This window comes from Nanorana parkeri, unplaced genomic scaffold (assembly GCF_000935625.1).
Source record: "Nanorana parkeri isolate BGI_ZX_2015 unplaced genomic scaffold, ASM93562v1 scaffold1388, whole genome shotgun sequence".
NCBI lineage: Eukaryota > Metazoa > Chordata > Amphibia > Anura > Dicroglossidae > Nanorana > Nanorana parkeri.
This window is the reverse complement of record NW_017307656.1, coordinates 292,864-307,353: the sequence shown is the minus strand read 5'-3', so window position 1 is coordinate 307,353 and position 14,490 is coordinate 292,864. Positions and strand designations below refer to the sequence as shown.

Genomic DNA, 14,490 nt, shown 5'->3' with positions numbered 1-14,490 from the left:
ATTGCTTTTCCTTATCTGAGTCTGTATCTGATATGTCCCATTATGCCCGGATCCTGCCAGATTGCCGTTCCTCGGGCACCGGTGATCACACATGGATTTGATTATATTTTTTTGCTGCCCTGGAGAATTGTGAGGAATGTCAGGGAACGGGCTTTGGAAACCTCCGAAGGGTTAAATCATTTAGTCATCATTTCCTGTGCGGCGGCCTGAAAGTTTGAGGGAAATACCGCCATATGGGTCTTGGGATCCAGTCACATCTTGGTGTAGCTGACTGGTAACCCTTTCCTTGCTGTCTCCATCTTTTCCCAATCCGATGCTGACACATTCCAGTATTACACCCCGATCAGAGCTGAGCGCCGACAATCCGGCGTGTTGAATTCTCTCGGTGTCTGTTATGTGATTTCCAGGTCATCGGCACATCTCACTGCTCCGATATATTCATTCTAGATCGAACGACAAAGTTGGACTTCTATGCTCTGGGGGTCTGCAGATATGTTCGGGAAGCCTTCATAGGAATACATATAAAGAGGTGACCGGCCAATGTTTGGATGTTATGGTTGTGGGGCGGTCTGCCATGGCATGCAGTGATGGTAAAAGAGGCAGCAAATGGAAACTTCTGTAGAGGGGATTGGCAGCTGTGCCCAGTACCTGCTTACAAGGCCAAGGCAGAGGAAGCTTTTATTGGTTTAATGCTCCGACCTAATCAGCTTTGTCTTGCTAATACCAGAGGGAAGAAACAAATCAATAGAAGGAATGGGATGTCAATCCCCGCAGGCTGGCTGGAATTCCTTTACACTTCACACCGGATTTGTGACAGGTCTGTCCTCCTGCCGAGGTGTACAAATCGGTTTGGGGATGAGCGGCAAAGATTGGACACGTGCTGGGAATTTTCCATGTATATAGGTTGCCGTTGACAAATGGCTGTCACAGTGTGCATTACAAAACCTGACTCTGTGCGGCCGGAGGGGGAGGGGACATTGGTGGAACATTTCCCTTGTGGTCACCTCCAGATCCTCGGTCTCCTCCTTTCGGTAGACGATGGGTTAAACTCGGCACTCTTTGGGATTTCCACAGGCAGCTCTGCAACTTTAAGGACATCCCTTATCTGCTGTAATCCACTTAAGTCACTCGATGGAAACCATGACTAGCTCTGACTGGATGGAGGAGGGGAGAAGAGATGCCGTCGCCCGTGGCAACCAGTCAGGTTTTAGTTGCAGTAAACATGGCAGCTAGACACAGTTCTGATAGCTAGGAGGCCATAGCTCTTGGTCTGCATAGGACCTCTTACTATGGCATGCTGGGAAATCTGTACATTGCAATGAGTGTGAAGTGTGCCTGGCATGGGATGTAAGTGGACACCGGCACTCCAATGGCAAGTCATATATGTCTATTTATTGACGTGTGAGCAGACATATGCACGGCATTCCCTTTGGGGTTTTCTAGGATTCATGGTCAGCATCTGAGGTGACGTTCAGGTTTGATGAGCTTGTGCTGGGCCATCAGTCTGAGAATAAGGACATATTCGGAGAGTTCGTGTCCTCTGACCGATGCTGATAGATAATGGAGATGCGTTAGTAGCTTCGTGACTCCGAAACACGAGAATTGCAGCAACACCAACAATATGACGGAGATGTGAAGACGGTGTGAGGGGGGTGATGGGAATATCTGATCTGGAAATAGCTTGGCTCCCACGCTTCGCCTTTCTCACAAGCCATCTGCCTACCCAGGTCCCCATCTCCGGGTATAACAGGACCCCATCTCCGGGTATAACAGGTCCCCATCTCCGGGTATAACAGGACCCCATCACCGGGTATAACAGGACCCCATCTCCGGGTATAACAGGACCCCATCTCCGGGTATAACAGGACCCCATCTCCGGGTATAACAGGACCCCATCTCCGGGTATAACAGGACCCCATCTCCGGGTATAACAGGACCCCATCTCCGGGTATAACAGGACCCCATCTCCGGGTATAACAGGACCCCATCTCCGGGTATAACAGGACCCCATCTCCGGGTATAACAGGACCCCATCTCCGGGTATAACAGGACCCCATCTCCGGGTATAACAGGACCCCATCTCCGGGTATAACAGGACCCCATCTCCGGGTATAACAGGACCCCATCTCCGGGTATAACAGGACCCCATCTCCGGGTATAACAGGACCCCATCTCCGGGTATAACAGGACCCCATCTCCGGGTATAACAGGACCCCATCTCCGGGTATAACAGGACCCCATCTCCGGGTATAACAGGACCCCATCTCCGGGTATAACAGGACCCCATCTCCGGGTATAACAGGACCCCATCTCCGGGTATAACAGGACCCCATCTCCGGGTATAACAGGACCCCATCTCCGGGTATAACAGGACCCCATCTCCGGGTATAACAGGACCCCATCTCCGGGTATAACAGGACCCCATCTCCGGGTATAACAGGACCCCATCTCCGGGTATAACAGGACCCCATCTCCGGGTATAACAGGACCCCATCTCCGGGTATAACAGGACCCCATCTCCGGGTATAACAGGACCCCATCTCCGGGTATAACAGGACCCCATCTCCGGGTATAACAGGACCCCATCTCCGGGTATAACAGGACCCCATCTCCGGGTATAACAGGACCCCATCTCCGGGTATAACAGGACCCCATCTCCGGGTATGACAGGACCCCATCTCCGGGTATGACAGGACCCCATCTCCGGGTATGACAGGACCCCATATCCGGGTATTCATCTCCGGGTATGACAGGACCCCATCTCCGGGTATAACAGGACACATCCTAACCTGCCCCATGTGTATACATCAGTGCAGAGTCTACGGGTAGCTTGATTGTGATGAAACTTCATCTGCACATACAGCCACCAAACCACTGTAACCGCTATGAAGTGTAGGGTGGCCATGCAACTGGACCGTTGTACCAACCTGGAGATGGGTCCAGGCTCAGACTGGAAGATGATCATTCTGACCCTCGTACTATGAGAAGGTGTTGCTGATGTCACTGCATGTTGACACACAGGGATCCATTATTGTACGTGTTCGGCCATATTGCTCTCGGGTTCCCAGTGGCTCTGATCTGGAAGTTTGTGTTGGCCGCAGAACTGCACATTGGGCCCTCCCTGTTCTTCTAGGATGGGACGACGGATCCTCTGCGGCTGTTGTATGTCATTCTCAGCAGCTGTGTGAACATGCAGCATCCAGTTCATGTAAGCCACACATTGGTTGTCACCGTGTGAGGTCTGTCACTGCAGGATGGTGGGGATCCCAGTTTCCGTAGTTCAGAGTTCACCAACATTGTATTATGAAGGATAGAAGGTCATTATCTGGCCAGCTCAATGTTTAAACTTCACATGCAGGATATGGAGGCGTATTAAGACAAGATGGAGAAACCTTCTTACTATCTGGAACTATAACCCTCATCAGTTTACATCACGTCCAGGTTTCTTCTGAAGATGTCACTTGGTCCAACCAGTGTCAGGATGACCATCTGTGAGCATGACTTTCCCTTAAGATATTTATAAACTTGCAGGACAGAGCCCCTCCCCCGGAGATGAGGACCCCACTAGTGAACTATCAGCATCTGGATTACAGCTGTGACTGGACCATTGTAGAAGTCTAATTACATCTGTTTCCATCCTGAAGGAAACAAAATAAAACAGATTTATAGTGATTGTCCATCTTGCCTTTCGGAGGGATCATAGCCTGCATGCGTCCCATCTCCCAGTGCGCTACAATGTCTGTACACCCACCAGCTGGAATTGTGGCCCCTCCAGGGAGCGGGGCAATGAGAGTGGCGGCATTTTGGGTGCCGACATTCATGGCGGGTCCGTCATAAAACTGGGGGAGTTGTCCGGGAAGGTCACAGGAACAAATTAGATTCCAACTGTCACTTTTTTTTCAGGATAGATTAGTAATCATGACCACCACATGCGTGACTACAGGGCGTTACAGCACGCTAAGGGGGGCTTCTGATTTTACCAAGTGCCCTGTTGTACCATCTGAGTGTACCGGGTCAAAATGTGATTGGTTCCCCTGAGAGTACCGGGCCAAAATTCGATTGGTCCTCCTGTGTGTACAGGGACAACATGTGATTGGTCCTCCTGTGTGTACAGGGACAACATGTGATTGGTCCTCCTGTGTGTACAGGGACAACATGTGATTGGTCCTCCTGTGTGTACCGGGCCAACATGTGATTGGTCCTCCTGTCCTCCTGTGTGTACAGGGACAACATGTGATTGTTCCTCCTGTGTGTACAGGGACAACATGTGATTGGTCCTCCTGAGTGTACCAGGCCAAAATGTGATTGGTTCCCCTGAGTGTACCGGGCCAAAATGTGATTGGTCCTCCTGAGTGTACCGGGCCCAAATGTGATTGGTCCTCCTGAGTGTACCGGGCCCAAATGTGATTGGTCCTCCTGAGTGTACCGGGCCAAAATGTGATTGGTCCTCCTGAGTGTACCGGGCCAAAATGTGATTGGTCCTCCTGAGTGTACCGGGCCCAAATGTGATTGGTCCTCCTGTGTGTACCGAGCCAAAATGTGATTGGTTCCCCTGAGAGTACCGGGCCAAAATGTGATTGCCCCCCTTGTCTCTGTAGCAGCAATCAATTTCTGATTAGATCTCTTTCTTTCTATAATTGGATCCGGTGTGAAGTTTCAGGACTGTACACAGATGAGTTCCCTATGATCAGTATATGATGGAACCCTCTTTGCCCTGATCAGTATTATGAGATATTCCGTGGACGTTGTGTCCTCCTCCTCCTCCTCCTCCTCCTCCGGGTTTTATTTAGAATTCATAGCGGCGCTTCTTCTTGTTTTCCAATCGTTATTCCGAGGATTTGCCCGCCAGTCGGAGGAGACGCGTTACGTAAGATGTGGCTAACTCATTAGGATCAAGGCCGTCCTTCAGGACTCCTCGCACCCGCAGTAATGGAGGCCGGAGGCTTGTCCTTGCTGTGTTGATGGTTGGCATTAATATACTGCAGCCCTACCTGACCCCATATATTATTGGGGCTAATAACACTCCCGGACTGTTTCCTTCCTAATCAGCTGATGAGGAAAAGATGCGTGTGCAGAGTTCTGGAATTACCGCATGGCCTCCCTATAATAGGTGAAGGGTGTGGAATCGGCAAAGCTTTCACCGCTTACCCACCGACGGTCCTACAACCTGCCCGGAATGGGACAATTCTTCCGCTTCTCACACTTGGGAGATTGTTTTTGATGTTAAATGTTTTGTCACCTAAATTTCCCACCTTTGGATATTTGCCTCCGGCACTGCGTGTGATATATAAACTTATATTTACCCCCCTAAAACAAACTCACTTTTCATATACAAATCAATGCTAAATACATTCCTTTTACCATCAGGACCTCAGTCAGGACAAGATATAATTCAGGACATCCCGGCAATACATGAACATTTCCTCATGTTTTAGCTTGTTAAAACATTACAGAAAAATGGTAATCTGTCCAAAATCCAGGGAGCTCCTCACTTCCTGTTTGGGCTGACAACACAGTGCCTCTGCTGCACTGAAATCCCAACCACCATCATCCGTCCCATCTTCTGGACCACAGAACTCATCCTACCCCCGTCCCATCTTCTGGACCACAGAACTCATCCTACCCCCGTCCCTCTCTGCCCCCCTCCGCATGCATACATTGATCTCTTTTTCATCCAAACGATGCTGCCTCTTTGACTCCCAAGAGTTTGTCCACACACTGTGTGAGGAGAAGGCTCTTGGAAGATGTAGTTCTGGGGGAGTGCCTTTGTCAGTAGGGATTGATCTGCCAGCAGCTGCCCCTGTAAGAATTTTACAATCTTGGTGATGATGTTACAGGGGGAATAGAAGCTGTTTCTTGTTACAGTAACGCATTAGTAGAGAAAATGATGCCGGGACAAGGTCTAGAGCCTTGGTTCACAACTGGTGGGTCACTGCATGCCTTCCCCTTTTCTAGGTGAGGGGCTCCTCAGCCTCCCCCTAGCGCAGCACTGCAAGTTCTCTCGCCAAGCAGCCATTCAAAATATGCTGCCCGGCGCCGAGTGTCAGCTTGAGGTGGGCTGGGGCTATGGCCACAAGGGAGCTCCATCCATACATGCGTTGCTTACAGCTCCCTCACGTGTCCTGTAGAGGTGCCTGGACCGGAGTGACGTCACATTCTGGTTCGCGGCACCTCTACAGGGCACGCAAGGGAGCTGTACCAGCAATGCATATGAATGGAGCTCCGTCACAGCAGCCGACACCGGACCCCGGGCTGAGGATCCGCTCCAGTTCTCGTAAGGAAGGGAGACCGGGGGGATCAAGAAAAGAAAGACGTGCGTTCCAGAGCGGTGCAACTTAGTGACTGAGGACAAATGTGGGTCTTGAGGTTGAGAACCGCTGATCTAGAGGGGGAAGATGGAGGTCTGGGGGTTAAATTTCGGCAATGCCTGGACCTCATAGTGAGCCATAATCGCATCACTGGAGATATTTTGCCGACCTTAGTGCAGATAACACCGCTGAGGGGAGAATCTGATGTGTGCGGAGAAATTGCAGTGCTGAAAAAACCTAATTGAATGGAACTGATCTGTTCCTAAAATCACTTTGTATTGAAATTGTGGATCCTGCGGAGATAACCTTGCTGGGTGCACCACGTTCCTCCCGGAATGTACAGTGTTCTCTATACGTAGGTCAAAGTCAGAAGGTTCAGTGGGATCTCTATGGTGGCTCTGAGCAGTCAGATGGGGATTGAGCTTGCAGGGCATCGACAATCCTCTCACGGTCATGTTCACCAGCTTGCCTTGTACTTTCTTTGATGATTTGGTGGATGATTATTGGACATGGCGGCCTCCTTGTCTGGAGGTAAGTTGATGACACTCTCTGCCTTTTAATAGTAAGGGTCAGAGAATGACGGAGACGTGTGGTCATCATAGGCAACGTTCAATCAAAATGACCAGCTCTCCCCCTCCAGTGTTGGGATCAAGGACAGATACAGTAAATAGGCGCTTAATAAATGACTGGCAACCTCCCCCATCACCTGTAACTGTGTAATGCGGGCCACAGACATTGGTGAGCTGTGCATCAACAATCCCATGATGTATACTAGTTTATAGTTGGAGTTCTCAGGTTTAGGGCAGCGGAGGGGTGAGGTGGTCATGTGTAGACAGTCCCGGTGTTGCAAAAACAATACTGACCAGTTCCGGGTTCCTGACCTGCTTGATCATTCTGTTCCCCCGAGAAGTCTCATTCAATCAATCATTGCTCCAAAGGGATTTGATCCTTACCCAATGCTGCTTTCCAGGATGGACTTCCAGCGGGACCTGCACGAGAACTCACCCGTCCGTCACAGGATCTTCACTCTCTTGCAGAGCAATGGCCTGTTCACATCTGGGACTCTTCCATGATCTGTGTCAAGTGCCTGGTCCCCCGCGGCATGCTATAATTCCTCCTGCCAGCCCATATGTCTCTACAGGACCCAGGAGTGTTGTAGGGGTCCGCAGATGGAACCATAGCACACATGGGGGGAGTAGAAGTGTCTGAGATTGGAGGAATGGGTGGTAGGACGGCCGAATATAAACCTTCTTCTTTTGCAGGCTCTGCTTTGTAACTTTTTTTTGCTTTAATGCTGTAACAGATGATGAGGGAGATCCTTAGGCCTCATTCACACTGCCGCGTATATACGCGTGTACTGTACCATATGCAAATAAACGGCTCCATACACATAGCCGCGTATGGAGCCGTATATTTGCGTAGCGTAAAAATGCGCAAAAGCAGAATGGAACAGAGATGCGCCGGGGCAGCGTATTTGCGCGCACATACGTGTGTTTACGCGCATATACATGCGTACAGCACATTAAAAATTCCATTACGAGTGATGCATTCTGGGATTGCATAGCCGCGCATAGACGCATATATACACAATATACAATTTTGCTTTCGCTGTGTGTGAATGAGGCCTTAAACTGTGCGTTTACCCTCCCCCCATCACTATGAGCCCCCAGGCATCGCAGCGCCTCCAGTGGTAGCTCATCGTCGCCTGTTTACCTGGCTCTATGTGTGGCCGCGCAGCAGCAACTTTGCATGGTGTCACTTGACCCGTTTGTCATGTAGTGTCGGAGTCTGGTGGAGAGTTTAATTGAGCGCACAGTATGTGATGAGACCGTTCTTTCCGCTCTCTGGCATCTTACGACAGAGCCACGGGGATGTCACTTCCACTTCTTCTGATGCCTTCATCTATGCAGTAATGCTGAATAAACAGCTGATGAAATATAAGACAAAATCCCCCCGGGGGGTGTGCGGCTTCACTCGTCGCATTCATTTATGAAGTCACGCACCCCACTCTATACACACTGTTCTGTATACTGTATGTAAATCTCCCATCATAGAGCTGCACTGCTAATGAACAGGCAGCATTGTGTCACCTGGTCCTCCATGTTTATAACTATGTACTGAGTATTTCCATGTCCTGGTCCGATCAGTGGCTTGGTGTTGTATTCTGCCCGCTTCTCACACTATTGTTTTCCCCACAGCTCACACTAACCGACGAGCAGAATGAAGTGAGTAGAAACGGCTGCGAGTCCAAGGAGCTGGTCTTCCTGGTACAAGTGGCGTGTCAGGTAAATATTACTGGAAATAGCTCTTGCCTTCCCGGTGTGACGGCTCTTACCGGCTGCACCCCGGAGCATCAACAACAAAGACACGTGCCATGATTGTTCCGGATAATTATTATTTGTATTGTGTCACCTTCGAATAACTTCTGAATATTTTCTGGAGGGGTAAACAAAGCACAAACGTTAGAGGAGAACTATGAGGGGGGGAGGGGGGGCTTTTCACTCACCTCATAGTTCTAGCCGACCTGCGACAATGAGACTGTCACAGGTCGGCTCAGTAGATCGGGAGGTGAGGGAACACATACCTGCATTCGCTCACTTCTCGATCCTGTCACAGCTCTCTGCCGTGACAGGGGGAGGGGCTGGATTCCCCTCTCCCAGCTCCGATCCTCCAGCGCTGACTGGCGGAACGGACGGGGGAGGGGGCGGGTACAGCTGGCTCTGCCTCTAGATAGGCGGAGCCAGCTGTCAGTCACGCAGCTGGGCGGATCCAGACATAATTGTCGGGATCCGTCCCGGCTGCGGCGTCTCAGTATACCGCGAGCTGTAGCTCCCTACATACTGAGCTTAGGGTGACGGGAGGACGCTAGTTTGTGTCCTCCCGTTACCCGGAGGAGAACTATGGGGGAAAGCCCTGACCTCATAGTTCTCCTTTAAAGGTGGCACCTGGAGGTACAGGCATGGGTGCTTACATACCATGTAGAGGGCCACGGAGCCCAATGACTCTTCCAACATATGTTAGAGGCGGCACCTAGAGGTACCGGCATGGGAGCCCGATGACTCTTCCAGAAATTCACAGTTTGGCTACAGATCTCAGGCATGCCCTTCTCCACATCTCACCCCTGGCTAGGGGCTGCCACGGTACTCCACAAGGTACATAAGCATGCCGGTACCTGCCCGAATTCATCATTGCCTGACCGCTAAGCACTTTGTGGTAACTTTAAAGTAGCAGGGTCACTTCATCTCTCCCCTCCCTGGGAGCTTATACTCATATTTCTTCACTCCCATGCCACTGCATTTGACCCCTGGGTCCGGGGAAAGAAAGCCCCTTGTAGGCACCAAACCAACTAGTTACCGAAGGGTATGGACTCATTTCCTGGCCCCATGTGAAAGCCTTGGGCCAATTACCAGGCAACTAGTTCTGTCACATGAGGGGGGGGTGTCACATGTTCATCCATACATGGAATACTGGGTATTTCACTTCAAGATGGGGGGGAGCCAAAGCAGGTGAGTACTTGTTCCTAGGGAGGGGGGCTGCTAAGTGACCTGAATGGGCGAGGAGAAAGGATTTGTACGGTTGGGATATGATTCGCTGGTAATGCAACAATGTGAATGAAGAATTACACACCGGGGAACTATTTATTATTGTTTGTGCCCGCCTCATACCCAATCCATTCTTCCTGAGCTGACTTCTTCAGGTCACAGAAGGATCGCACGCTGTAAAGCCATTGTAAGTCACCGACGAATGATTACAGAGAGACGATAAACTAATATCTATAAAAATGAATGAGACATTGGCCATCTTCTGTGTTCCGGGCCAAAGAGGTCAGCAGGCCGTGGTGGGAGAGACATGTACACAGGACGGGGACCAAACACTCCATTACATTCATCATCAGAGTTATGAAAGTCTTGTACAAGGAATATCCTTACCTAACCTATGGGGGGAACATCAAAATCCCTATACAGCCCAATAGTCTGTGCCCTCCAATGGTCTTCTTAAAGGTGTGTTTATTAATCTGATTTACAGCAAAGTCCTGAAATGGCTTTTTATACAAAGCATGGTGGGCACTCTTGAGATTTGTAGTTTCCATACAGCTGCAGTAGTGTAAGCCGTTTCTCAAATAAAATTTGCAGACGAGCTCTGTCTCCTCATAGACTTAACATGACAATAGGCCACGCTGGAAGCTTGTGATCCTGTGACCTCCGGAGGCAGAGATTAGTGAATCTGTTTGCAGATTGGGTTTGTGAATCGTTTATGCAGATTTGTGGAGAATAATGGCGTCCACCAATCCCGGCATTGAATGATGATGAATTCCAGGACTCTGCACAGATTGGACGTCCGTATATATAATACATTTAGGTGATTTGCCCAAACAGATGAGATTTGTCAGATTTATAGGATAGGCAAAGCCGTTTTCTGGCCTGTAGCGCGGAGGCCCATTTCTGATGGAACGCGCGCAGTGTAAGGCGACGGATCTAATCCCGGAGGGACGGCAGTTCCTGCAGCTGTGCTGTGCTGTTGGCCGCGATTCGCACCACTTGATCTGTTTTTTTCTTTCATGAAATGACTGCTTGAGCTAAATAATGATGCAGAAAACAGGTGCAGACTCCAAGCGCGGGCCCAGATTGTGTTCTGAGCCGGGATTGTCATGTTCCAATTGTCCTACGTGAATATTCAGAGCATTATTTTAGGGTGAACATCATGTTTCTTGTGCACCAAATGAAGCTCGGAGGTATAAGCCCAGCAGCCGGCGTGGATACAAATCGATGATTTATTTTTTAAAAATCAAATTTATTTTAATAAAATGCTTTTGGAGTAAAAATCTAAAAATAGTTTTCTATTTAGGAATACATTAATAATTTGGTTCATTCAGCATGAAATGGAGCTTAGTGATGTAGCAGGAGGCTGTACATTCTGCAATATTTACATTCAATGAATCCGAGCTCTGCAAGCTGAGAGAACACGCACGGCATTAGGGCTGCCACCTGTCCAGGATTCACCCGGACAGTTCGGGTTTTGAATGCTGTGTTCGGGTTTCATGGCAACAGAAACCCGGACAGAAAATGTCAGGCAGACAGGGGGCAACCAAAATTAAGATAGGGGCTACTGGCCTCGCACTGAAAATAGTCTCATCTGTGATATTTACATATGAATAAGCTATGACTCATTCTCCCAAAAAAATGTCCGTGCGTTGCTAGAGTGTTCGGGTTTCGCTTGAAGAAAAGGTGGCAACCCCACACGGCATTGATGCATTACTGAACATTGAGGTTTAAAGGAGAACTACGAGGTCAGGGTTTGCTCCTGATTGCATACAGCCCAATAGGAAAAAGTCGCGCAATATCGCTCAAAATCGCGCAATTTTCATGTCGCTCAGTGTGAATGGGGCCTTAAGGAGAACTATGAGGGGGGCGATTTTCACTCACCTCATAGTTCTAGCCGACCTGTGACAATGAGACTGTCACAGGTCGGCTCAGTAGATCGGGAAGTGAGGGAACACATACCGGCGCTCGCTCACTTCTCGATCCTGTGCCGGCAGAGAGCCGTGACAGGGGAGGGGCTGGATTCTCCCCTCCCCGCTCCGAACCATATGTATCAACGCTGCTCTGCTAAGAAACGGGGAATTTCTTGGCACAAAGTGCAGCAAGTGTTGGAATAGCCCGGATATATGGACATCCCCATTCCCTAGTGATCGCTGAGCTCATCGGTGGGGTCTGTGTTTGGGGGAAATCTGTGCCCAGAGACATTGAGGCTGATATACAAAAGGAGTTGAGAATTTTTCACTCACAAATGATCAATATTCAGCACATTTCTGTTCACGTTGGATACCAAAGGATATGCAGATGCTTTTCACACCATTCCTCAACATAGCTCCCATCTTTAGGGATTCAGCCCCATTGTGTCTGTTGGTTCCCAGGGTCACGTCCTCTCCGGGGTCATGCCATTGGCTGTGGAATGCTCTTTAGATGGTCCCATTGGTCCTGTTTGATGGAATCAGCGGGGGAGGGGGGTTGGCTCTCCTGTACAGTCCTCCCATAGTAGATGTGATAGATTGGCCGCTCTGGGGTTGCTTCACCTTGCAGGCTTTTAGCTAACACTACACTACAAGGAAAATCAATCTCAATCTATTTTATGGCTGCATTGTCTACGCAGAACCCCCCCCAGCCCTCTGACCCGAGTGCAGGTTACCCAGAATCTGCTAATGTTTCCTCTGGCAGCCTGTCAGAGCCCATCCACTTCTCCAGCAACGGACCTCATTTATTAATGTGTCTGGAATAGGTAATGCCTGGGTCACCCTACCAGATCCCCCCCTCCAGCCTCTGTAACAAACACTTTAATCAAATGTCAGTCTTCCTGCCGTCCCCTCGCTGGTTCCTCAGTGCCTGTCATTGTCCACACAGTGCCTCCCTTCGGGGATATTCTGGTTATGGACGATGGGTTGTATCCCCTCTCCTTCTGACTTTCGGGGTCTCCATGTAAGGAGGACAATGGTTAGGTCCCGTACTCTGTGTACTATGTACTATGTTGTAGTGTAGAGCACCATCTCATAGGGTGAAGTGCCGAGCCATACCCAATTTCACACTTAGCCATGTTTGGGGGCCATGATGGTAGGTTGGGGAGGTAACCAAGAGCGCTCTATCGGTCTAGCACCCATGGCCGGTGCTAGATTATTTTGTGCCCTGGGCAAACCAGCTACTTGCACCCCCCAGCCCCCCTCCCGTGGCGCAACCCCCAATCCTCCCTGGCACAGCCCCATTCTCCTGCCAGCTAGCTTCCACAGGCGACGGGTGGACGTAAGCAGGCGGGAGCAATAGCCAGACTGCTATTGGCTATTTTAATTTGAAATATTCCATAGCAGACTGGCTATTGAAACCCCGCCCACTGAGCAGAGTTCCGCTTTTCTGCTTAGCGGGAGGATGCAATAGCCAGCCTGCTATTGGCTTTTGCAATTTGAAAGATGGGGGGGCACCATGAGGGGGGTGAGTGGTGAAGGCAGTGCGCCCTAGGCGGCTGCCTAGTTTGCCTAGTGGCAGCACCGGCCCTGCTAGCACCGTACCTCAATCTGCCAGCAGATATTCCTGTATTTCCATGCAGAGCCTCCCATCAGTTAGTGTTTGTGAATCTCTTCCCGCCAGTGTTCACTACAATTAAATTACTGGCGGTGTCTGTAGCTGCTAGACACGGCCCGTGGCTTATAACAGGGGTGGGCAACCTGCCATCATGGCTCTGTCACTGTGAGTCATGCCTGTGCCTCATGGGACTTTATAGCCACAACAGCTGGAATGCCGAGGTTGCATATCCGTGACCTAGAAGCACAGATACATGACCAGCTGCTACCCAATAGGGAGGTGACACATGGGGCCACCACACACCAGGGGGAAAGGTAAGGGGTATGTTGGGCCAATCCAGGAAATCCGATTAGTGCTACAGTTCCCTTGGCTGAAGTGGGGCAGCGCCCCTAGTAATCCTTTACATGCATTTTTCGGTTGATGATTCTACTTGGCGCTTTTGATTTTTCTATTCGGATGTTCTAGAATGTGACAAAACACAAAAAAAGGTTTCCCAGCACACCCGCCAGCCGGCCTACAACAAAACATATAACCCGTCTAACAGTGTGCGCTACAAGCAGAGGTACCTTCAGCCAATAATATGTAGAAGCCGCACCGCCCCCGTCAAGGCACCTCTGCGAAGTGCGGTCCTCACTCTATTAGTATGAGTCTCCATGTGGGAGGATATTATATGCAGGCGAAAAATTGAATGCAGGAGGCCGCCCACTCCTCCTCAAAATGTGCAGGGACGCACTGGAGGCCCAGCAATCAAAAATGCACATTGGGTCCCCCAGTGCGTCCCCACATGCAAAATAGTCAAACTAGAAAAAGATGGTGACCCAGTGGCGTAACAATCACCATAGCGACCCAGGCGGCCGCTATGGGGCCCGAGGCACGGCGGGGCCCGGCCAGGACATCTCCCTGATGCCGTGCGGGCCGCCTTGCTCGCTATGGCATCTTGCTCGGACAGCCAGGCTGCCGGCTGTCACTGGCGGCTGTGAGGAGGAACGCTACGTTCCTTCTCACAGCCGCTGCTGAGTTGGTGACAACCAGCAGCTTCGCAGGAGGTGGCTGGGCCCGTCATCGGCAGTGATCGAGGAGGCGGGGCCCGGTGATCGAGGAGGCGGGGCCCGGCG

At 50.4% G+C, this 14,490-nt stretch overlaps 1 protein-coding gene across 1 annotated transcript in view; it reads left to right on the top strand.

Annotated features, from left to right (window-relative positions):
- The window catches only part of LOC108798041 (rho GTPase-activating protein 32-like), a 60,862-nt gene that overhangs the window by 43,936 nt on the left and 2,436 nt on the right, over positions 1-14,490 (top strand). The window contains exon 5 of the mRNA XM_018569744.1: positions 8,507-8,593. Coding sequence (XP_018425246.1) covers positions 8,507-8,593 — 87 coding nt within the window. The remainder of the gene's footprint in view (positions 1-8,506; positions 8,594-14,490) is intronic.